Consider the following 25,068-nt stretch of genomic DNA (forward strand, 5'->3'; position numbering starts at 1 on the left):
ATAACCTTCTTCAAAATAGCTTTCAATAATCTAGAGGCGAATTTAGAAACTCAGAAATACAAGAGTATTTCCTTCCATTTTCACTAGAAAGTCCTGAAAGACGTGAAGCTCTGTGTCTTCCCTGTACAGACCACACCAATGGACTTCTCTCATTATCAAGGCCTTCAACAAATAACCTGCTGCTTGTATGCAGACATGTTCAGTCACAAAATTACAGAATAATTAAAGTTGGAAAAGTCCTCTCAGATGATCAAGTCCAGCCAGCACTGCCAAGGCCACCACTGCCCCATATCCCCAGATGCCACATCCACACAGCTTTTAAATCCCTGCAGGGATAGGGACTCCACCACCAATATCCTGGGCAGCTGTGCCAGGATTGGGCAAGCCTTTCCAGGAGGAATTTTCCCAAGATCCAACCTAAACCTACCTGGCACAGCTTGAGGCTGTTCCCTCTCCTCCTGTCCCTGGAGCAGAGCCCAAACTCCTCCGAGCTGTCCCCTCCTGTCAGGAGTTGTGCAGAGCCAGAAAGTTCCCCCTGAGCCTCCTTTTCTCCAGGCTGAGCCCCCCCAGCCCCTTCCTCAGCTCCATTCCCTTCCCTGGACACTCTCCAACCCCTCAATATCATGTCCTAAAAAGACTTTTTCCCCAAAAGGATTTTTAAAAAATTCAAAAGCACATGAAATTCTGAAAGCTTTTCTCTTCCAAGGAAAGTAATTGCTGTTTTCTTCCCCATTAACACTCCACACATGGAACAAATGTTACAGCTCTGCTTCTCTTAAATAGCAAAAATTAAACACATTGACTACAATATAAAGTCTAACACGCTTAAAATAGAAAGCCTTACCTAAACTTTATAATTAGTGAAGATCAAAATTTAAATTTCCATTTTGCATACAATAAGTTTCTGAAATACTAATAATATCCTTTTCTAGATCTTTAAAATAAGTCTGAGGTTCAGATCAGGTGTTCCACAGAGCTAGACATGCATATTGTAATATTTTCTATTTCTGTCTTTAAATGACAGAACTGACACCAAGTAACATTGAAAATTAAGTAGTTCCATGACACAATATAAAATTACAAAAAGTTTCAAGTGAGGAGAATCCATATAGTCACTAAAGATAAAACTGTTAATTAATAAAGTACTGTCAAGCATTAAAGACAAAGACCCACATTATTCTATTGTCCATGGGACCATCTTGGATTGGTTTGTTGTTCCCAGGCTCTAGCCTAGACAAATTCAGCAAAGATGCATAATGTAGTCCTCCTTTACATTAATATCATCAGGATAAAAATGTAGAAAAATAGCATTCATATGCAGGGGACAGAAAGGAAGATTATAATTTGCATTTTGGAAACTTAAAAATATGATTAAGGTACTTGTTCATAGTTCACATGTTCTGAGAACACGGTGTCCCCTGCACAACCCAGATCCCTGATCTGCAGCCTTATTCCGTATCAGCCAGCCTCTGGATTCCAAATCAGCAGAAATACTGGAACAAGGACGTGCTAGAACCACCACAACACACTTTTGTGGGCTTCAGGGGAAAATAAAAGCACAGATACACAGAAAAGGTTGTCTAAATAGCAAAAAGGTACTAATGTTCTTGTTGACACTCTTCAGCCTGTGGTCCTGCAGTAAAACTCATTATAACAAACAGGAAATTAAATAAACCTGATAGAAGGATCTTACAACGTATTCACAAGCATTTTACACTGTTTTAAAATGCAGTGTTTGGATTTCTTTCAAACTTCTATAAGGCTTCCTCAGGTATTTTCCACTTACATTTATATAAAATACAACTTCTGCCCTTCTAAGGGCAATTAAGTGATTATGACTATTTTTCCTCAGATGTCAGGAATGATATCCAGAAAATCATATCCAAATGAGGAAGGACAGCAAATCCATCCAGAGAGCCACTTCAATGGACTCCATGAACAACCATGCCAAGAAACAGAAATAAGGTCAGCTGGAGGCATAATGCACACCTGGGAAAATCGTGGATTATTTTCTAGTAGACAACTTCCATGGGAAGTAGCTGCTGACTAAAGGGAACTACAGTGGCTTAGCAAGGAAGAGACTCAGCTGAGCTTTCTCCTTCCTTTGACAATGAGTGACATGGGTGCAATGCACCAGAGTTCCATACCATAAAACAGATGTGCATGATTTAGACCTCCCCAGTCCAGTCTGAGCACAAACCCCACAGGTAAAAAGAACAGAAATGCCCTTTTTCACACTCCATCCTCTTTACAAGTTGTCACAAAAATCTCTCAAGTTCCTAAAACACCTGTCGAGGAGATGAGACTCAGCACTTCTTCAAACCCCATAGGCAGGCACGTGGAGGAAGAACCCAGGATAACAGTTTGAGTGCCATAAAGCTTAAGACATCTTTCATCAAAATATGTTAATGAGAGTTTTAATTGAGTCATGATTAGCTGAACATTTATTACCAGCCCCCTTGCAAAGGGAGTGAATACACTATTTGTGAGATTATCTTATTCTGCCTTGGAAGATGCTTTTATTCCAGTCCATTGCAAGAAGGCCCAAAAGCTCTTTCCTGGAAAAGCCCTGTGATGAACATACAGATGAAAGCACAGCTGAGGTGAGTTACCCCTGCTGGCTGACAGAACATGGAATAAAAAGTTACTGCAGGCATAGAGGTGACCTCTGAACATGCTGGAAGTCCCAGTGAGAGTCAACCCCAAATAGTGAACAGAATAAATGTATTGAGAATAGCTCAAACAAGGCAGGAAAGAAAAATGTTTTTTAATCTCTTCTTATAGTGCTAAAAAGCACTACTTTTCAGACATAACAAGAAGCAATCTCTTTCCACAGAACTTCCCAAAAACAGAACCAAGTATAATTTTAAAAACATTCAGAAGAATTTCTGTACAATAATGTCTAAAGTGACAAATTAAATACCTATAGATTCTTACACGTGAAGACTCAAAAATTAGTGATTTTTATGATTGCTAGTCACAGAAATTTATCCTGAAGTGAGATGCCAGTTTCCCTTCTGGAAGCAATGGCAATTCCAAATCTCCTGAGGCTGGATCTGAGGAACCTGGGATAATTCTACTCCCTAAAAAGCCCTACAAAGCAAAGATAACAGCTTGTGAAATATCTCACACAGTGCATAGTATTTTAAAAGAGCTAAGCTGAGCAGTATGCAGTGTATAATAAGTAGGGAAGCTGGCTGCACAGAAAGCTTTTCCCTTGGGACTAAAACAAGGAGTCTCAGCTTGCAGCTCTAGTAATTTATCCTAATGCTTAGACAACCTCACTAACATTAATATTCCATGAGCTGTTCTATATACACCATAAAACCTGCATCCAGTCTGATCCTTGTTCATGTAACTAAATCTAACTTTGGAGAGTTTCAATATCTACTGAGCTGCAAGAGGTCTGGATTTGAAACTCTACATTTTTCATTACTACAATGAAGTTTTCCCTCCTCTTCCTCTTTAATAATGTTTCATTTGGGAACAGCCTGGGCTCCTCCCCGTGGAGCCCTGTTTATAGCAGGAATATTCCCCCAGCACTCCTGTCCTGGTTCCCACCCAGGTGCCCCCTGCTCCCTCGAGGTGCTCACACATCCCCTTTCCAGAGTGACTCGAAGGCTACTGAGGTGGCTGCAGAACAGCCTCTCCTCTTGGTTACTAGATCAAAACCCTCCATCCCAGTGCATCAACACTGTTAGATCTCCGGTCTAAGCTGAATTTATTCCAATGTTTCCCCCGAGAACATTCCATGACCACTCAGCAAAACATCCTTTCTTTGCAGCCATTTATACCAGAATAGGAACACACAGTCCCTGAAACCAAACACAGTTAAATTTACACCAACAGCACTCAGAGTTTTGAACTTAAACAGTGAATTACACTGGTTCAGTTTAAGACTATTTTGACAATATAAAAGCCTTTTATTCCACTGAAAGTGTGTTAATAGGCATTACACAAAGCAACATCTTCAGCTAGCCTTGCTTCAATCATCTTATCATTTTGCTCATGACTGGTATCTTATTCCTATGTCCACCATTGGACTGTTCATTCCATTTACTTTGATAAAACACATTCAAACTTTATTCGAAACCTTCCAGAAATTCCTGTTTTAGAATATCAACCAGCTTATGACCACCATCTGAACAACTACTGTTCATTAAGACAAACCAATTCTAAAGGGTTTTTGTCTGACGATATCAAGTGACCTTGCACCAAAAAAATCAAGCTTCCCATTCACCTGCAGTTTGAAATTCTCCATGGTATACAAAAAGACTACATTACAGTCTCACTGAGTTTGACATCACCATAAAATATCCCCCACCAGCACATGAAAGAGGACATCAAGAACACATTTTTGAGTAATTTTGTACAGATTTGATTCTTCTAGATCCCTAAGAAGTAACACTGAGTATCATAAAGCTACCCTCTACATGATATTTTTAAACTTGAAACTTAAAATTTGAATAAAAACACGCAATAGAAAAGGTGTCATGAGAAGTACATCTTGTATTAACAACTTTCTTTTTGCTATCAGAACAGGCACTTCAGAGATATGGGGTTGTATAGCTTCTAAACAACAGCTCTCATACAATTCTGCTGACTGCAAATGTTTGCCTTGACTCACCTGTACTCCACAGCTGTGTTAGAAAAATACCTTGTTCTAATTATATACATCATCCTTGTGGAGAGAATTATTCCTCATTAAGAGATGTCCAATTATGTCATCAGGTCCTCACTCCTGACTTGATTTGAAGAAAAGCAAAGGACAACCACAGGAGAGCCTCTGCTCCCCACCTCTTTCACCACCCTAGAGCAAAGCCAGCCTTGGAATACACCAGCAAGGCAGCTGAAGCTCCTTGCCTTAAGACAGCAAACCACAGCACCTGTGCACAGATCCCTGCCCTGAGGGGTGCACGACAGAAAATCCCAATGCAAACTGCACAAAGAACAGAACAATGCATCAGGAAACAATTGCAGCTTGACCTCTTAAGGACAGCCAAGAAGTTTGGACTAAACACTCCCTAATGTGCATGACAGACCTCACAGTACTGTGTCCAAGTGCATGGAGTTCCTGGAAGCAAGCTGGGAACATGCCAGGGATGATGAAGGGCCCAGAAGACGTGCAGACCTGATAACAGCACATTTACTAACAGCCCCAGCAGAGGCCAGCCTCAGCTCCTGCAGGCACCAGGGCAATCAGGTGGGCACAGAGGAGCACTGGAGGCAGGAGGAGCTCTGACACATCCTCAGGCCTTGCTCTGAGGCAGGATCAAACATGGAACCATTTGAAGTGCCTGTCCTGGCTGATGTTCCAGCTGCCATTGATGGAGATCCATGGCATTGTCACCCCAGCACCCCCTCAGCATTTCAAGGCACATTTCTCCACTGCTGTAGGGCAAGCACTGCTCTCCCCATTCTCTGCTCATCTGTTTTGTTTTTAACTCCACGGAACAAGACCTGCTTTTTGTGAGAGTTAGTTTTGTGTGATTACTGAGCTGAGACAGGTCGCAGTGCAGACAAACACAAGGCAAGAAGTGGAGGCAGGAGATGGTCAGAAGCACTGAGGGTGGTTCTGTGGCAGGAGCTCTGTTACACCAACCTGGCATTTCATCTGCATGCCAGGGGCAGAGCCACCTAAAGCCTTTCCCTTCTCATCTTTTCTACCAGGTTACACAGTTATCAAAGCAGCAATCTTTTATTCTTTTGGCAAATGCTAAAAGAACACTGCCTGAGGGAATTTGATTATGTTTAACAATAAACTGAAACATAAAATTTCATGTTGGTGTGCCCTAGAAACAATTTAAAATCCCAGTAAAGTCTTACTAGTTTTCACTTCTATAAGCAACCTACCAGTCTGCTGTGCAGAACTCAAAATTCAAGTGATGGAATAGAAAAAAGTCCTTCAGCTGTTCCTTCATGGCCTTTAAAATGTATTCCAAAGAAATTTTAAAAATTTTAAAACCCAACAGTTAAACAGAATCACTAATAAATGTCAGGGAAAGGTTAAAGGTCGCTACACAAAATTCTTTGAGGTGCACCTACCTAGAGAAAGCTTTGGGAAGAAGTGCACTACCACCTTACAATGCCAAATAATTCACTCTATGTGATAGAGAAACAATCAGCTGGAAGTTAGAAATCATTTTCAGTAAGTGACACGAATGATTTAGTGATTCTGTTAAAGGCCCTGGGTGGTTGGGATTAATATTTGATTTAAAAACTGTATTAATTTTGGAGCAAAGGAATAACTGAAGCTCTCAATGAAGTGGATTAGACTTTAAATATTGAACTCTCAACCACAATAACTAGATCAGCAATAGCTTAATTCAAGTTTTTTTGTCAAAATCACACAGAACAGAGCTTCAACAGGTAACTACAACAAACAGGAAGACAGCTTTGCTCTGCTCACTGGAATTTAACATTGCCTTCCCTGTGCTCTGCCATTCCCCACATGAAAGAAGGAAGGAAATGTTTCCAGGAAAGGCCCTGCTGGTGCCTGCATGGCACACCAGCAATGCTGCATCTCTCTGGGTACCAAGAGCTGCTCCACAGACTTGGAATGCTGACTGATCAGGTACTTCCTCCTGCTCATTTTACTGAAGGGTTTTCTTTTCCAATTCCACCTCTGTGAGCTATTTACAGTTCAGAGGGATGGGAGCCAGCAGCACTACAAACTGCTACTAGATGAACAGCACTTAGTTCAGAAGCCCTGTTAAGATGACTTAGAAAAGAACAGTTTACATTTGAACTGATGATTCCATCATTTCCCTAAGATTTAGGCTGTAAGAGGAACTGACAGAAAGCATTAAATATTGAACTTGGACTCCCAAGACGTGTCTGACATGGTGATAGACATGAAAGCTGCAGGATTTGTTCTTATAAACTGCTGAGTAAAGGGGCACACCAACAATTACTGTGGATTTCTTGGTCTCTGCTAGCACTAATGTGGGGGTAGAAGGAAAACAAAACTGAAGGACAGTACAAGTTTGCAAATACCGTCGTGTCTTAGCTTTAAGTTGGTCTGCCACTGAAAGAATTTGGCCTTAAAATAACTTTTCCCCCTCTAAACTTTAAAATTTCTATTTTCTGGGACTGCTACTGAAAAGCAAGAATTTCAAAAAGCAACATTTCTGCAGCCTTGGCAGGTACCCAATGCCAGCATTCCATGAGAATGGAAATTCTATGATTCTAGGAAGAGATACAGAAAATCACTTCTTAGGAAAAAAATCCACACACAAGCTGGCTATTTCCATTCTGAGCATCCAGGGCCAAGTCTCTGCACACATTTGTATAGTTCTAACACCTCCTAGTTTTAAATTCCAGACATGGCAATTCTGCAAGCTTTCTTTAATCACCTGTTTTCTCTAGCACCCTCTTCAGAACAAGCAGTGCAGAGATGACCACAGGTCAGACTAAACTTTAAAGGGTCCCAAAAAAATTTATTTAAGGTATTGATGCATGCCCCTTTCCAAAGATGACACCACTAAAGAGCCAGCTCAGACTCAGGAGGCCACTGGTCCAGAAATTACAGGGATCCACCATTCTTCCACAGCAATTGCTTCCTTTGTAGGAAGATCTTTAAAGGACTTTGCATTTCTTTGCAATGTTTTAAAATAATAGGGTATTTCATACATTCCAGTAGTATTTGGCCCAATTTCAAATGAAAGATACTTCCTAGACTTGTTTCCAAACCCCATATAAGTCTGCTCTAATATTTGAACAAACTGTTTTCTTTTCCACTGAGTGACAGGTCTAAAGGGGTTCCTTGGGTCTAAAGAGCATTTTCTGAAAGCTTGGGGGAGGAATACTTGGGGAAGGAGAGAGAAGCAAGAAATTAGTAAAAAATAAGCTGAGCCACAGGACAAAGCAGCAGCAGAATTCTAACAATTCCCATTAGAGAAGAGAATCAATTTCTGATGGAAGCCTGCAACTGAACTCTGTGAAAACAAAACTGTTCTTAAAGACTTAAACCAAAGAATGCCGTGTTGGTTATTCCTCCCCTCACTGAGGGAAAGGATTGGTTTTGCAGACTGGAATTCCATAGGGCCCTGTACAACACCAACTTCACCAATTAGAAGGCACATCACAGTTGCCAAAGGTTTCCCACCTCCTTGACAGAGAACAACCAAAGGAGTCCTGTAATCCAAACAGTCTATAATCTATTGAAGCCTGTCTGCAACACCTTGAGGAAATTGTAAAGTATTCAGAAAGGCACTTGGGAGTAGATGATGTCAGGTTATAGCCAGGGAGGTCACAAAAACTCAATGTATTTCAGCTAGTCCTCCAGTCTGAAGAGCCTTTTTTGAAGAAACTTCTGGTCATTTGAGAATAACTTGTCCTGAAGAGAGGACAAGTGTGAGAGTTCACTTTTTAACATTTCCCAGGGCCAGTCATTTCTCTGCAGTTGTAGATTAACTGTATAATTTACCTGGGCATCCAGAAAGCATTAACAACAATGAAGAAAAAAGCACTTTTGAATTTTCCTTACTGGGCACAAAACAAGCAGCAGCAAAAAGCAGGATAACTGAGGGAACAGAAGTCCTACAAAATATAAGAACAGGCAGATTCTAGATTTGGAAGGTGAAGATCTTCTGTAGCTTTTAAAATGGGAACAACAAGAATCAGCAGGACTTGCAAAAACCCCTTAAGGCCTGTTGCTGATAGAAATTCCTTAAATTTCTCATCATCTTCAACAAATGCCCATTTTCATCTTTTCATCTCCTGTGAAGTCTTCTCTTCACCTGTTTGTAGCTGGTTGAAAGGGAAGATAATCCAGCAGGTTTCGTAGAGGGGTGGCCCCACTGCTAATCCCTAGAGAATTTCAAGGGCTAGCCTTGGCAGAAATTCAGTCTGTCAGTGAGAAGATACTTTCTGCAAATAAAAAGCATTTTTGACAAGGCAGCAGCAGCTCTCAGGCAGAATAGTTTGGGACCTGGTTGCCATTTAAGCAAAAAGATACAGGTGGGTGCCACACTAGCAGCACAAGGACTGCAGTGCTCAAGGTTTTCATTCTCCATTGTTGCAAACTGAGGCTGAAAGAAAGCTGGAGAAGAGGGATGAAATGAAAGCTGTAGTGAGCAGTCTAGGAGCTAAAGTCACTTGTTCAATTTGTACTAGTGGAATCAGGGTCCAGAAAATGTTAACATCAGATGAAGCAGCAAGGTACAATAAAGTATGATCAATGGTTTTTAATCCTCTGAATCAAGTGGAGCAGACAAGCAAATTATCTCAGATGTTTTTCAATATTTTAAATTAAATCTTAAACATAACCTTACACACTTTCAGTTATGAACTCACCAGGCAATTGGCTGAAGAACAGGATTAAGATACAACCACTTTGATCCATCATTAATATCAGTGTCAAAAAATATATTTTATTCCTGAGTCGATAAAGTTCAATAAAAACACCAAGACTACTTTAGAGAATTCTATGAAATTCTAAATGAAAAGCATTACTCAACAGCCTGTCTGTAATATATAAGTTCAACAGATATTTCAAGTCTCTCTCAGTTATATTAAAGAAAGTATTCAGTCAACTACAATCAAAGTTAAAACAAAAAAGTGCCTGTGATCGAAGGATCATTATTCCAGACCTACTGTGAATCAGTGAAAAGGAGAGTAGCAAAGGACATACCTTGGAACTGCTCCCAAAACAATCAAGTTGGCTTTTTGTTTGTTGTTTCCAATTACAGCATTTTTCATATCTCTGTAAATCCAGAAAGAAAAACAAACCCTGGTAAATTATGCTGAGGTACTGAGGGCTTATCTACAGAATTTACTATTTCCATGAGGCTTATCAAGCAGTTTTCCACATGTCCATGCTGCAGCTACAGACTGGGCAGTGCTTCAGACACAGTTTCCTCAGCCCACAGGAAAATACCCCAGGGCTCTGAGATTCCAATACATCCCAGCTCCTGCAAGTAAGCAAAAACCCAAACTATCTCACATGCACACTATACACCAAAAAGTCTTAGATACTGAGAAAAACTAGATATACTAGTTCTTTGTGCCCACATGGTCATAGACTTCTAAAATAATTCTAAAACCCCACTATTGGTTGGAAAGTCAAATATTGGTAATTTAAAGTATTAAGTGAATAGTCTACTGGGTGCAGGGAAAGGCAAGTTAAGAAAAAAGGAACCATCACCAGTCTCCAGAGACCAGGTTTTACTCTCCTCTTCACCCCAGGCTTCCTTTCATGTATTTCAGCAGGACACCTAAACATCTGCACATCAAAATCTCAGGAATTAAGTGGAAACCAGAGTATTTTCCCACCTGAGAGTCACTGCAAGGTTACACACATTACAGGCATTCACACTGTGGTACCAGAATATGGGAAGCACTTTGGAAAGTGGACAATGGTTGCACACACTAAGAATTCCTATGAAAACCTGTAGTTTGCAACTTTATTCAGAAAATTGCTACTGCATGCTGAAAACTATCACCACCTACTCTTTTTTTCTCCTCATATGAGCACATTAAGTATACATGAAAATCCAGAGAATCTGAAAGCAAGTGTGCAACTTAGAACTGGTTTCCAAAAATCAAGATTATTAATTTCTAGAAAGCTTTCTAGCTGTTGGGGCCTTTAAGAGCTGAGAATAAAGAGAGATACACTTCAAGTAATTCTTTATCAACAAAAAAAAAAAAAAAAAAAAAAAAAAAAAAAAAAAACCACACATTGATTATAGTGTCAGCAGCAACATTGATAAGTTAATCACTATGCATATAATTACTCAAACAATTTGGGAGTTTTAGTGGTTGCTTTAAGTGAGCACATTTTCTTGCCTCTGTATCTCTCCCAGGTGCTATCTGCAATTTTTAAGAAATGTATTTTATTCCTGTCCTGCAAGATCTGCCTTAGCCAGCAGGAACACTATACAGTCCCTTGGTATGCACTGAAAAAGCAGATTTCACTGCACCAAGCAGCTGCCCCAAGTGCCCCAAGTTTAACAACTCCCTCCACTAGAGTTGTAAAAGACTTCTTAGCCAAGGCAGGCAACACCTCACTGGCACAAACAGGACCTCCATGAAGCTCAAGTAGCAAAAGGCAATTGCCTATTCTCCCTGAATTTCTCCACGTGCTGTCTCCTTGCATGCACAAGAGTACTGGAGGAATTGCAGACTAGCTCCAAGTCTAGCTGTGATCTCAGAGCTCCAGCATGGGAGCATCACTAAAAGCAGCTCAGCTGCAGTTCTGTGCACACCTGAATCCAGCAGAGTCAGGAACCCCCAGGCCAAGGAGCCACCCCTGAGCAGCAACTTCCAGCTCAGTACAGCTCCACTTAGCTCAGCTCAGGGAAATGCTGCACCTTCCTCTTGTGTCTCCCTAAGGTGGGTAACTTCACACCACAAGGCAGAAGGTAGAGGAGAAAGAGCAAGGTCAGGAGACAGGCTAAGCTGGAAGCCCCTGAAAATTCCACAAGTAGAGCTGAAGTTCTCACTAAAATCAGAAATAGTACTTCAGTGGTTTCTATGCTGAACCCTTCACATTAAAGGTAATTTTTTAAAGTTTGTTAAATACAAGAGTCAGTCCAAAACAGTGGCAGAAGCAAGGGTCAGATGTCTCAGAGGAATAAAGGAAACTGCACCAACAGATGCGCCAAGTTCAGGTACTGAAGTGCTCAGGCCACTCCAGGACTTCTGAAGAGGCTGCCTCTCCCTGCTACCCTGAGGCACCAGAGTCACTGGAAAAGCTGGACCATACCCACAACCTGCAAAGGCATCTCAAGAGGAGGCACTAACCAAGCACTCTGGAAATTAAGAGATTTTGGTGATGTTTTAATACATTGTGCTTGTGATTTTACATCACATTTTGTGTTAAAAAAGAAACAAACAACAACAACAAACAAAACTGAAAACAACACTACCCAGTTTTTGTGACTCTTGTCCCAGTCCCTAACAGAATGGTTTGTTAACCTTATAACCATTTAATAAATATTGCCTATTAGAATTTGAGTCAGCGACTCTGTCAAACGTGGCAGGAGCATAGCCAAGTTCCATAACACTCAAGTGGAAAGGGTTAGTGAGGGCACAGTCCTGATCTGTGAATGATTCAGATTAATTTCTCCATCCCATGTTCACAAAGTTCCTCAGAAAAGTTACGTCAGATAGGTAAGAAATGGCACAAGCTTGAGATATCTGACAGATCCAACACATGTACATTTGACCAACTTCAACTTGCAGGCAAGTCAAATACCTTCAGATTGGTAACATGACAAAACCTGTCAGAGACAGGGCTCAGAGGTCCCCATGTCTGTGTGCACTCCCAAGTTCCCTGCCACGTTTCTCTCTTCCAAGCTGCCACCTACAGATGTGACCCTATTCAATACACAGGAAACCATGGATATGGAAAGCAATAACACCCTTAAAACTCTACATTCAAATGCTGCATAGTAGTAGAGTTTTTTTGTGTACTATGAAAAATAATTATGTAATTCCATATGATATTTAATAGAGATTTTCCTGATCAGAAGCTAGTTCCCTAAGAAGTAAGGAGCTACCATATGCTGTCCTAGACTACCATGTCCTTGGTGAATCATAAACCTTGGAAAAACTGAGGGCAACTCCCTTATTTGAGAACATTACCTCCAACAAGTTCAAGCTTGACTGATTTCAGATCCAAGACATCATGAGATACATCCAAGGAAAAAAAAGCAGCAAAGATCACTATCTTGTACAAGAGGTAACAAAGAAACCTCAGAAACATAGTCCAAAACTAACCCCACTTTATTTCCAGATGTCAGGCACCCTGCTCCCATTCCCTCTGTGCAAAGGAGTCCTTGGCACAAGGAAAAAGAGAACAGCAGTAACAATGTAGTTACAGGGAAATGAGAACCTCAGAAGAACAAAACAGGCCTGGTGACTCCAGGCCGAAGCTGTGACAGGACCATGATCCAGAGGGAGCTCCAGCCTTTCCAATTCCCAGCTCCAAGCTCAGGTTATGAGCCAGCTGCCAAGCACCAGCACAGCTGGAGCAACCTCCAAAAAAAACTCAGAGCTGGCACCTGCACCCAGAACATCACAGCACCAGTGAGTTTCTCAGCTCAGAACAGTAACTCTGTGGAGAGCAAACACAAACCTGAAGCTCCATAAAACAGAGCCCTTAAGATGCATTTGAGGTTGGCTAGATTTTTGGTTTGGGTTTTTCTAATATCCTACTTATTAAATCTTAGTTTAGGTTCAAACTAAATTCCAAATCATTTAACAAAATAAGATGCATTATTATCAATTTAATGCATAGATTTAAAATCTGATATTTATGCTGACATGTATTGTAGTACAATAAAGTAATTTATATGGAAAAAGCCTGCAAGAAGGAATAACACAGGCTGCCAACAATAAAATACTGCAGAGATCCTAGCTAAGTGCTTGGGAATATTGCTTCCTGAAGTGCTAAACCAGCTTTTTCAATCTCTTATTGCTTCTTAAAGAAATAAAAATATTGTTTCATCAGTTGAACCCATGACCATTCAGCTTTAAGTTATGAAACAACCCTCAAGACTGAAAAAGCAGCAAGGGTGATTTTCTTCCTACAAACTTGAGAAAGGCAGAAAAAAAATTACTGGGTAGTGTTTATCAGCTCTAACAATGTTTCAGAACATTGTAACCCAAAAGCAATCAGTTCAATTAATTAGCTATAAAGTGCAGCGCATGCTAGTATATGAACACAGCATGAGTGTTTAAAATATTTTAGGAGTACATTAAACTAAAGAAAAATCTAATTTCCATCTAAATACAGATTGTCAAGAGTTACAAGAGGAACTGATTTGCCAACTGTTTATGAAGTTCTGGTTTTATTGTGATATTTAATGTGTAATTGTTTAAAGGCACCAGATATAGCCACTTCAAATAAGTGAGAAGTGATATTAAAAATAACAGTTTGCTAGTAAAATATGGTCTTTCAGTTTCAATGATTCCTAACCAATAAAAACCAATATTATTAAATGCCTACATCCTGAGAAAATTAGCAGTCAATGAAAATTACTATTGCAGAAGGAAGCTGAAGCGCTGACCTTTATCCTATGCTGAAGTTCCTGAAGTTCAACATCTTAATGAAGTCAGTTCCTAAGTTTGGAACTCCTTCCACAGAATAAAACCCCAATGAAACAAGAGTGAGCTCAGGTCCCAGTTGAGAAAAGACAGACTCACAGCATCCCCAGTGAACCTCCATACCTGCATCTCTCCTGCAAAAGAAACCCTGAGAAAGCAGCATAGATTCAATTGACAAGGTGACAATTTGGCTCTACCTCCATTTTTAAATATAGTAAATCAAGCACAAACAGAATAAATTACAAAATTCTGTTAGGAAGCCCTGGAGATTTCCTACATCACCCTCCACCAGAGCGACACAAAAGATCTTGAAACGAGCCAGAGTGACTTGAGGAAACAGCCACAGGAACTCCACAGAAGAGGAGGAAATAAGAGCCTGCATGACATTTCCTCATCTTATGACTTTTGAAAACAGCAGAGAGCCATATCTCAGGGGTTCCTAGACAGAGAAGGGTTATCAAACATGAGCTGAACAATCACAGAAGGAAAAGTAGCCCTTGGCACCTCCAGCCAATGCTTTCACTTTTAGTATTAAATAGTTCCAAGAGATTCTGAGCCAGTTATGCAGCCAGACGAAGCTCCCAACACAAAGCACTGTCAGGGCTGGAGATTTATCTAGCAGGGGCTGTCCAAAGTCACAACAACAAAGCGACACAAAGCAGCGGTCTCAAAAACTCAAAATGCAACCTTCTAAAAAAACTGAGGTACTGCAGCTGATACAGGGACACAGCTCAAAAAACAGCTGTCCCAGCTGCAGGAGAGTTTCTAAGTTTCAGGATCATATAAGCAAATGGCACCTGAACTAGCTGGACTACAGCCAGAAGCTCACTGTTGAGGAGCTAAAGTTTGGACAGTTATGCTTCCTACAGCTTTTGTCTCCTTCTCCTGCTCTCTTTCCTCCACTCTCCCATTTTTATAGACAGATGGAAGGTAATGTCAAGACTTAATGACCAGGTTTTGCATGTTAAAATACGGCCATCACTATTGTCACAGAATCAATTTCTAAGACAGATACTGCTATGGCTTAAAACTGTTTTCTACTCCTTTAGTAAGTAGAGACCAACATGACTGCTGGTCCAACTACGTAAATAATATTTTACAAACTCCTGTCAATTCAAGCAAACCCCAAAGTCCCAAAATCAGCTTAATTTTAAGGTTCATCATCAAGTTGGGAAGCAAAGTTTCAAGATTTCTAATTCCATTCAAAAGTATCAGTTGATACAACAAAAAAAGATTATTTTACAGGAAAGAACAAAGCAGCACAGTGAGACAGTATTACTCAACTCCTTTGAATTTTAACACTTAGAAACTGTGACACAATCAACAAACAGCGCAAACTAAACAAAAAACATTTAAACAAAAGCCCCTCAATCCATGTTCTCAATCTTAATTCTGTAGTCTCAGTGCATAAAATCAAAGTGCTGTAGTAGAATAGCATCTGGCTACAATTATAGCACTGCAGAACAGCAGAATTTAACACACATAATGCTAAAAGTGTTTACTCCAACTCCTCCATATCTCAATGCCATTGAAAATGCTTGAACTCTTATCTCAAGTATCCTCTCTGCAGAGGCAAATTACCATGTCATAAGTTTCCTGACAAAGAAAGTCTACCAAATAGAAAGGGAGGTGTTTCAGTGACCCATACCTGTATTTAGAGATATTGATAGCTTACTCCTACACCAAATTTATCGTGTTTTCCAATGCTCCTCTTGCTGTGTGTGACAGACTGAAGAAACATCTCATACCAAACCTTCACTTCCACATAGGAGTTTACATCATTCAATTAACATGCGGCCCTTCTGATCAAGCTTAACAATGTTATCTCTCCATGTCTTTGGCTATAGTTTCAACTCGAGTTCCTTTCCAGTTTCTACCTGGTCTGACGAAAGGAGATGCTGCTTTTCCCACCTCTCCCAAGCACATTTTACTGCCACATCCTTTGCACCCAGTCTGGATATGGTGCTACAAGTTGCATGAGATCAGTAACAAAGAGACAACTTGCCTCAGTCAGCCTTAAAAACAATATAACCCAAATTAAAAATGCTTGAAGTTAGTGGTGGATGGGAGTTAAGCTAACTTCCATTATGTAACCAGTATAAACTAAAAAAACCAAACCAACAAAACCACACGAACCATAGCTAGAGAGAGCTCTGTATTATCAGCATTTCAATTTCAGCATCAATCTCTGCTATTTAACCACACTAGGTCCTAAAGAATTACTCCAACAGCAGTGTGGGCAAAGCAGCTGCAGCTCAGCAGAACTCTCACAAATCCTCACTCAGAATATTCCTGTTCTGTGACCACCTCTGTGATCAGCAAAACACTTCTTTCACAGCTGTCCTGAAACAGCCAAACCATGTGAAAAGACCAGCTCCACCACTGGTGCTTCACATGAATGACCCAAAATATTAAATACATGTCTCTATCTTTTCCCAAGGATATCTCACTTCCCATTATGAAGGCTTGCCTTCAGCACTTAGAAGTGCATCCCACAGCTTAAGCAAAAATTGAATGAAATTTCATTAAACCAAGAGATACCTGTAACACTACATTTTTACTGCACTATTCTTCATTCACTGTCCCTTTATTTAAAGTTACTTTTGTCCACTGTCCCATTTTAAACCCACCACTCTTTATCTGCAGAATGTCACCCACCACAAGTGATCCACATGGATAAGTTTTCAGTTTCATTCAAGATAGGAAAATACCTTAAAATTGCCTTGCAGCATGTTTGGCTGTCCTAAATGTGAGCTTGGAATATTGTTTGACACTATCCACTGCACCTTAGGCCAACAACCACTGAAGGATCACCAAACTCTATTAATTTAAGATAGTTACTACTCATTAGATTATAATAATCGTAAGTCCTTCTGTCATGAAGCAAAACCTCTGATTTTTATCTCCAGATAGGTATCAGAGCTAAGATGATGTATTGACCCAGTCAAGCCTAAATTTCCTTTTTCAAATGGGTTCTCATTAGAACAGAAATCCCCTAATATTTATATGCCCATAAACTCTCTCATTCTGGAGTTTCTGGACATTTCAGATAATGCCTGTTTGAAGTATACTTTAGCAAGTAATTCTCTGAGCTAGCCTTCTGCTGCAATCCCCAAATAAAAGCATCTCAACAAGTGACATTATCAGTTCAGCACCAAAACACAGCACACATACCACAGTCAGCTGAATCATCTGGTACACAAATTAACTGGTAAATAGAGTTCTGTCCCTTGCATATTACTAGAAATATCAGCCCTTTATGTTAGCATAGAAGTTCCATATTGCAAATGGAAAATGAGCTTCTTTTGGAAAGCTACTAAATTCAGCTTTTTTAATACTGATTCCAATAGTGCAAACTGGCAGCCTGGAACCAGAAATTCCAACACCAAATATGAAGAATCACAACCTCAGCACCATTACTGGCTCTGTAGCACATATCCCTTGGGCCCAACCTCCAAGTTCAGTCTTTACAACACCCCCACAGGGCAGAATTATTTCTCCCCCAGCTGCCTGCTGCTTGCACCCCACCTTGCAAGCAGCCACTGCCTTTATGTACCAGATTAATCAGGGAAACTCTGGATGGCCATGATATGTTCAGCTGTGCTCAGCCTGAGCTCTGAGTAACACCTCAGCACTCCTATGACCAGTGCTCATCCCATTCTCTCCAGCTCCATCAGCCAGCCTGACAGAGGCTCCTCCCTCATCTGACTCTGAGCCTCAAGCCATCACAGCAACAGTATCACCACACTGAGGGCTATCCCAACAGAGGGGTTTTGGAGAAATGTGCCTTCACAGAAATCTCTAAAGTAGCAGTGAAATGGCATCAATAACCATCATTTTCTCACGGGCTCAGAGCAGTAAATGCAAAGCTTGAAATACTAAACATCCCTGTAAGGCTGAAGACTGCTGGCCAAATATCATAGGTACACCTGAAGTTTAGCCCACCTCTAAATATTACACCAGGAGTTACAATACACAACAACTTACTTGCAAAAAAAAAAAAAAAAACAAAACAAACCAAAACTATTCTGCATATGTACCTTTTGCTACATTATAAAAAAAAGTGCAAAAGTGAAAGTATATTTTCTTGTGACAGGAACACACTTGCATTGAAGTGCATGTCCCTCTCTTCCCTCTGTCTACACCATCCTTCCACCTGACTACAAAAACCACTGCACTGAAAGCCCCCCTTCACAGAGCACTACTTAATTCTCAGATGTTTAAGCCTTTCAGTTCCTTCTTTCCCTCCAAAAAGCTTTCCTTCACAGCTCACCTCTTGAAAGGGAAAAACCAACAAGTATAGGAGTGCTCCCAGCACCACCTAAACCTTCTCCAATTTCTGTCAGATCCTGCAGCTTCCCAGCTCCAAGCCACAAAGAGCCCATCCTGCAGTTCACAAAGCACTAACAAGAGACTCAGGAGCCTCTTCCCTCAACACATGAATGACTGCACAAAAACAATGCTTCAAAAAATTACATCACTTGTTGTTACCCAATAACACCTCCAAGTTTCATGCAGGATATGCATTTACTAAAGTGTACTGCCTGGGAGACAACAGAATTGACCCAAATGTAAAGGGACAAACTATGAAAGGAACAAGGACTGCTCTATTTTCACATGGCCAAGGGAATACGCACAAAACCAAAAAAGCTCCTGCAGAAAACTGAGGTTCAGAAGTGCCCACTGAGACTGAAAATCTGAAGCAGTTGTTTGGGATGCAAAATGTGGAAACAAGTGCTGTGCATCACTTAGTGTTACAGAAGTTTAACAGACAAGAAGAACAAGAAGCAAAAGTAGCCCCTTCACAACTGTCTGAAGGGACATAACTGTTGCTCCATTAGAACTAAGATGGGAATTTACTCTCTTCCCACTTCATGAAATTGCCTCTCATATTTCACAGTGTTTGTGGTGGGCATGTGTGAACATTGCACTGATGATCCCTCCAACAGTCATAGTATTACACAGCCATCTAAACCCGTGCCTGGAACATTTATTATAGACCCAAACTACAAAAAGGAAGTAGCTGGATGCAAAACACACTGTGTGAGGACCATGTGCCATTTCTGTAAGATGTTTCTTTCACTGTACTGAGAAATAAAATGCTCACACAAGGTTGGAAAATGCTGATCTACTAATTCCTGCTGGCCATAAAGGACAGGGACAGCAGTAGCACAGGAATTTTCAGTGCAACACAAAGATGGTAATTTACAAGTCCTGAAGGATGACACACTCTGACTGCTGAGGAATAGCCTCATGAGAAACAGCTGGGACCTTGAGCAAGCCAGGCTTGTCAGAAACCCAGCCTTGAGGTGGGATTACAGATTTCTCTGTAAAATGATAGATTGTAACTTTGAAGGCACCAGGCTAAATGTAATCATAATAAGATGTCTCTCAAAGAAGCCCACGACCAGCAAGAAAGTTAGAGAATAAAACCAGGTATCAGTCTTGCATCTGAACAATACGGTCCTGAGCTTAATAGCAGGTGAAAAGAAAATGACAGTCTAAGGATCACAACCCAGAAATGCTTTTAAAAAAATAAATAAATACTGCAAAGCACAAGACGATGCTGCAGGAACAATCTTGGGACAAATGAAGCTCTCATAAAAGCACAGAAATTTACAGAACCACTTCCGTTCCTCTGCCAATAACAGCAAAACATTGAAGAGAACCTCAGAGAGACCACAGCATTTAATGCACTGCAGTATCTGTGCGAGGCAATGTATGCACTACCAACAAGCTGCACTCAAGAGCTGCACACCTGACATCAGTGCTGACCTTGCAGAATGCACTCTGAGCACACTGGAAAAACCTGAGCTATACAACAGCAAGAGGAAAGGGTCACAGGAGCACCTATGGAGACACAAAGCAAACCTGTAAAGATCTCTCAAGCATAAGCACAGCCACAATTTGGAGTCCATGAAGGGAACTACTATATTAACCTTACTCATCTACAAAGACAGTAAGTGGGTATGGAGATGGGCTCTGAACACCTTAGTGCACTACCAGGTACAGTAAAAAAGGCAGTAGTCATCTCAACTTCTCAAATCCTGAACAGAAATTCAGGATTTCGGGGCAGGTACAACTCTCCCCTTCCTACCCACTATCCATACCCAGATGTGCAGGACAAAAATTATGTGAAGAGAAGTTCTGCAGGAAACTTGGCATTTTGAAATAAGATCAATAGATCCACATGCAGCAGTAATGGACAACAAGGAAATGGTTTCCGTTTTCCCAGTAGAAGGAAAAGAAAAAAGCTCTTAACCAGGTAGAGCTTTATAGTCTCGATGAAGAAAACTGAACACCAACTCTATGAAAATTCATGGGAAAGCAGGGGAAAAAAAGGAGATTTTAATCATTTAAATGCTTTCAGAATATGTAATTAAAGCTTTCTCAAGTTACAAGATGAAAACTGGACTGGCATGATTTTCAAGTTCAAGAAGCATTTAGGCACATTCTACCTTTATCAAAGTTCATTCAGAAGTTGGGTTTCATTAAAATTACAAGGATGCAATGAAAAAAACCCCAAGCCCAAGTTATTCATTCAAGCATACAAAAAACAGGACTATCATAACTGAAGACAATCGGCAGAAACAAAGCCTCTTACAACAGCCCATTTTCTGATCCTTGATATTCATACAGTTCCATCAATCAAAATAAAAATCTAGGTCATCAGTATTTCCAGCCAGGATGCAGGGAAAAAACAGCACATCTTAGGAAACAAAGAACTTCTGCAAAGGATGCAACATATCTGGTAAAGCTTCTGACAGACTCTTCTGGAAAAACTTTAATCCTTTCCTACTCCACCCCAAATACCAGATCATTCTAACTTCAACATCTCTGCATATACCCTGAAATCAAAGAAAGAAGGACAAAGCAGTATTTTCCTGCCCAAAAAGAATTCTGGACTGACAGAAATTTTTAATATATACACTACTCTAAATTCCATCTTTTATATAAATTTTTGTATTCTTTCATATTCGTATTCTTTTTATATAATTTTTTTTTATAAATTGGACTATCAAACACCCACCCACCAATATTTCAAAATCAAATCTGCCACAAAGGACTGGCTCAGAGTCAGTAAAGATGCTCTCACAATTGAGATTGGAGCCAGAGCATCACAAATACAGTTTTACCATCCAAATCTGCCCTGTGAGAGATTTTGTAAAATAAATTGGTATTTTCTTGTCTCTAAATACAAGAAAAGAATCTCAGCATAGAATCCACTGACACCCACGGACAAGATGAAGAATTTCAGATGCTACTCAAGACAAAGATACTGCCTAAAACTCCTGTTTCTGGGAGATCAGTTATACTGCAAAAGATTAATAACATATCAAAAGATAGGGAAGGGATTACCAAGGGTTGCGGGCTCCAGTCCTTTGAAAAGGAAGGAGAGCAGGGATGGAGCACCAGCCATGTCTCAGAGCATCTGCCAGGGAGAAAAGAGGGGCTAAGTCACCCCACTGGGACTGGATGAGACACATCCTTCCCCAGGACCATCCCACCACCCTTATGAGGAGGGGACCACAAAGGCCAAGGGGTGGAAGCAAAACCCTTGAGCAGAGTTAAGAACCTGCACATAGTTACAGCAGTAAGTTCTTATACCGCTGTGGGGGTATTCCAACCAAGAAAACTTCCAGGACACTTTTACCTAGACTGGGTTCTTCATGTATTTTAAAGGGACACTGACATGTTGCCCCTGGACATTTGGACTAAGATGTCCTGTCCCCCATTCACTACTGGGGAACACCTCAGGTCATGCTAAGCAACACAGCCAACATTCTTATTCCTCTGATTTCTCCTGGTGTTTTAATAGACAGCCATAGCCAGCAAGCTACTGGTAAGCCCAGAAAGATCTGGTTTCACCACCAAAGTCAGTCCTGGGCAAGGTCTCATTTCCCACTTTGCTGGAAAAGCGATTCTAGTGGAAAGCTCGTGGCCTAAGAACAGCAAGGGAACATCCAGAGCTTTGCAACACTTTCACTCCTGCTCCTTGACTCACTCTCTCAGTTCCTACCCTGAGAAGTACTGAAATATAACTTGCATCCAAATTCAGTTCCATGGAAGCATTCTCTTGCAGCTTGCAGTTCCCATAGGGAGACAGAAGCCAAGCACTAAAAAAGTCAAAGCCAACACGCAGGCATGGCAGCAGGGGAAAGAGTAAGAGGCAGGTACACTGACTTGGCAGTGCAGCAAGAAAAAAGTCTCAACAGACCTGGAAGAGGAGCAAAACATGGCCAAAAGGCAGAAATAAATTTGAAAAAAAAAAATTCAGTGCTCACAGAATGTTTACCCTCATTTCTGGCAACTGGGAGGCAGTGTTATGAACCATATGCACTACAGAGTGAGAGACTATATCAATACTATCTCTATATCAATACTGACATATTTATATTAAGATTTGCCAACTACATTTCTCAAAAAAAAAACATAGGAAGAGCTCCTTGCCCTTGACCTGTCACTCTAGTGGGATCAAATACACCTGGCCTATGCATAACCAAGAGCCCAAGAGTGTTTCAATGACTTACATGACACCTTGCAGGACTTTTTGGGGATCGAGATCAAACAATCTATCGACATAGTGGCGGCTACTGGCTGTGACCTCCTGCAGAGAGAGAGCAAACAATTGCAATCGTTTATATCAATCCATACAATGGCTTATGTAGCAGCAAGTGTACAAAACTTCCCAGGCAAGAGGCAGGGAACCTGCAGAATTATATTTAAACGTGCAGTGTATTACTGTTGGGCAACATGACACAAACACAACCCTGTGTTCAAATGTAACCTAGAGAAGATGAGGTGCTTAATGTAGATAACAACATGGTAAGTGCCAAAGCAAGTTAACAGAGAACTATTTATGAACTACAGTAATTAGCACTACCTTGAATCACAATTTTATTATGTTTAATTACTATATAGAATAAAAATTAATTCCTGGAATAAAAAGTTTCAAAGAGCAGTTAATGCTGCTCAAGACCCACAAATAAGCTCTCCAAAAGAAGGAAGCTCATAACAAGACATTTTTCTGTAACTTACTTTGTCACAACATACCTACATTTCAGATCCTGTGCCACAGACCTTCAATGAGACAGCAGCACAGTACTCCCCACAACATTCTCATAGTGCTGTACAAGACAAAGAGAATTCCCTTCTCGGCAACAGGACCATGCTTGTAAGCTCCACACTTATGCACCACTGATTAGTTATTCCTTTTGAGAAGATCCAAAGTCGGAGATGGCAAGCATTCCAAAATACAAGGGTGGGAAAGGGGAAGGGAATTTTCCCTACAGGTTCTCAAGAACACTTGCCAGGATGTGTTGCCATTATCTCACTTTTCTTTTTTTTTTTTTTTTTTTTGCCAGCTCTCTTTTCATTAAGCTTTGCCCATTTTTTCCTTATGAGTTTTCCTTGAGAAAAACTCTAAGAGTTGAAAACTCTTCTTCGCTTTAGCAAGTATCTGCTATGGGGCTGAATCTACTCCTGCTTCCCCACCCCGATGTCAAGAGACACCAGCAGCTTCTTGCCTGTGGTCTCACATCACAGAGAAGAATCATCTAGAGGCAGCAGGACTCCTTTGTCTCCAGGAACACTATTAAATTATGCCACGTAAGTTCTACAGATACACTTCCACCATGTAACCAAAGACAGTATTTTTGAGAATAGCAATACACTTCTAGCTATCTGACCTACGTATTTACATGTAAAACTCTTCTAGACTTCAGAGAACCCGTAGCTTTCTGTTTCTAAAATATGCTGGCTTCCACCCCATCAGCTACGAAGTCTGCAACATGTAGAAGTGTATTCAAGTGCAAGGCAGTTCCCCCCCCAAAAAAAAAAAAAAAAAAAGAATTTACCAGCTCTCTTAACCAACACGAGTTTTTCAGGAAACAGAAGGGAAAGCGCCAACCCTCTGCTCCTGCGGCAGCGCCCGGGCTGCACCTTTTGCATCGCTACTCCCAGCCCCGTGCGATGCAGCAGGACCGCCGTGCGCCCTGGGCCGTCCCCCGGGAAGGGAGGGTGGCTGTCACAGGCTCCCCCAGCACGGCGGCTCCTCCCTGCCGCAGGAGCCGGGACGCCGCGAGGAGCGAGCCCCGGCCCCGGCACAGCCCCCGACCCGAGCGCACCCGGGAGCCCTGCCCCGCTCCGCAGCCCCCCGGAAGGGCAGCCGGGCCCTCCGCGTGCCGAGCAGCGGCTCCCGCGGCCGGGAGCCCGAGCCGGCAGCGGCGAACGACACGTCCAGAGCGCCGGTGCCTCCGCGGCCGCGGCACGGGCTCCTCGTAGGGGGAAAACCAGCGCCGGGATAAGTTGCGGCGCGGGGGACAGAGGGAAGGAGAGCGGCCCCGCCGCCCGCACCGCCCCCGCTCCCGGCGCAGCCCCAGGGCCGCTCCCGGCGCCGCCGGACAGCGGGGCCCAGCGGGGGCCAAGGTCAGGCGGGGCCCGGCCCGCGGCACTCACCGAGAGGACGCTCATGCGGAGCGGCGCCTCCAGCACGCACGCCATCTTGGCGGAGCGCTCCGGCACCGGCGGCGCCTCAGGCCGGCGGGCGCGGGCTCATGGCGGGCGCGCGGCGGGCGGGGGCCGGGGGTAGCGGGGCGGGCCCAGCGAACCGGCCGGCGCCGAACCCCCGCTGCCGCCCCACCGCGCCTGCGCCGCCGCGCGCCGCCCGCGTGCGGAACGGCGCCCGCCGTGCGCACGCGCGGGGCAGGGCGCGGCCTTCCCGGGACGCGGAGAGTGACGGCCCGAGCCGAGCGGAGCCGAGCGGAGCCGAGCCCAGCCCGAGCAGATCCGAACCGAAACGAGCCCCAGCCCGCCCTTTCCTCCAAGCCTCACTGCACAGATGCGGTTTGGGTTCCTTTAGTTTGTCACTGCTTTTGTTACCCAGCATTGATTTGTTTGGTTTTGCATTTTTCACAGAAAACATCCCGAACAACCCAGGAGTTCACTAAGATGTGCTACAGGGTCTGTAAGATCTGCTATTTTTTTATTAGCCTCACTGTATTACACAGCCTGAGG

The 25,068-nt window shown here is 42.1% G+C and overlaps 1 protein-coding gene across 7 annotated transcripts in view; it reads right to left on the reverse strand.

The window, feature by feature from the left end:
* The window catches only part of ARMC8 (armadillo repeat containing 8), a 62,104-nt gene extending 37,471 nt beyond the window's left edge, over nucleotides 1-24,633 (reverse strand). For 2 of the 7 annotated variants that reach the window (XM_021537170.2, XM_021537169.2), the window contains exons 1-3: nucleotides 24,511-24,633; nucleotides 22,584-22,660; nucleotides 9,635-9,706 (exon numbers count right to left, since the gene is read on the reverse strand). In XM_021537170.2, coding sequence (XP_021392845.1) covers nucleotides 9,635-9,706; nucleotides 22,584-22,660; nucleotides 24,511-24,555 — 194 coding nt within the window. In that variant the 5' untranslated portion in view covers nucleotides 24,556-24,633. Of the gene's footprint in view, nucleotides 1-9,634; nucleotides 9,707-21,411; nucleotides 21,485-22,583; nucleotides 22,661-24,510 lie in introns of those variants that run through there. The other 5 variants (XM_021537171.2, XM_021537172.2, XM_077785614.1 and 2 more) reach the window with 5 other exon arrangements.
* Nucleotides 24,634-25,068: the final 435 nt, after the last annotated feature.

Source organism: Lonchura striata, chromosome 10 (assembly GCF_046129695.1).
Source record: "Lonchura striata isolate bLonStr1 chromosome 10, bLonStr1.mat, whole genome shotgun sequence".
NCBI classification, from domain to species: Eukaryota; Metazoa; Chordata; class Aves; order Passeriformes; family Estrildidae; genus Lonchura; species Lonchura striata.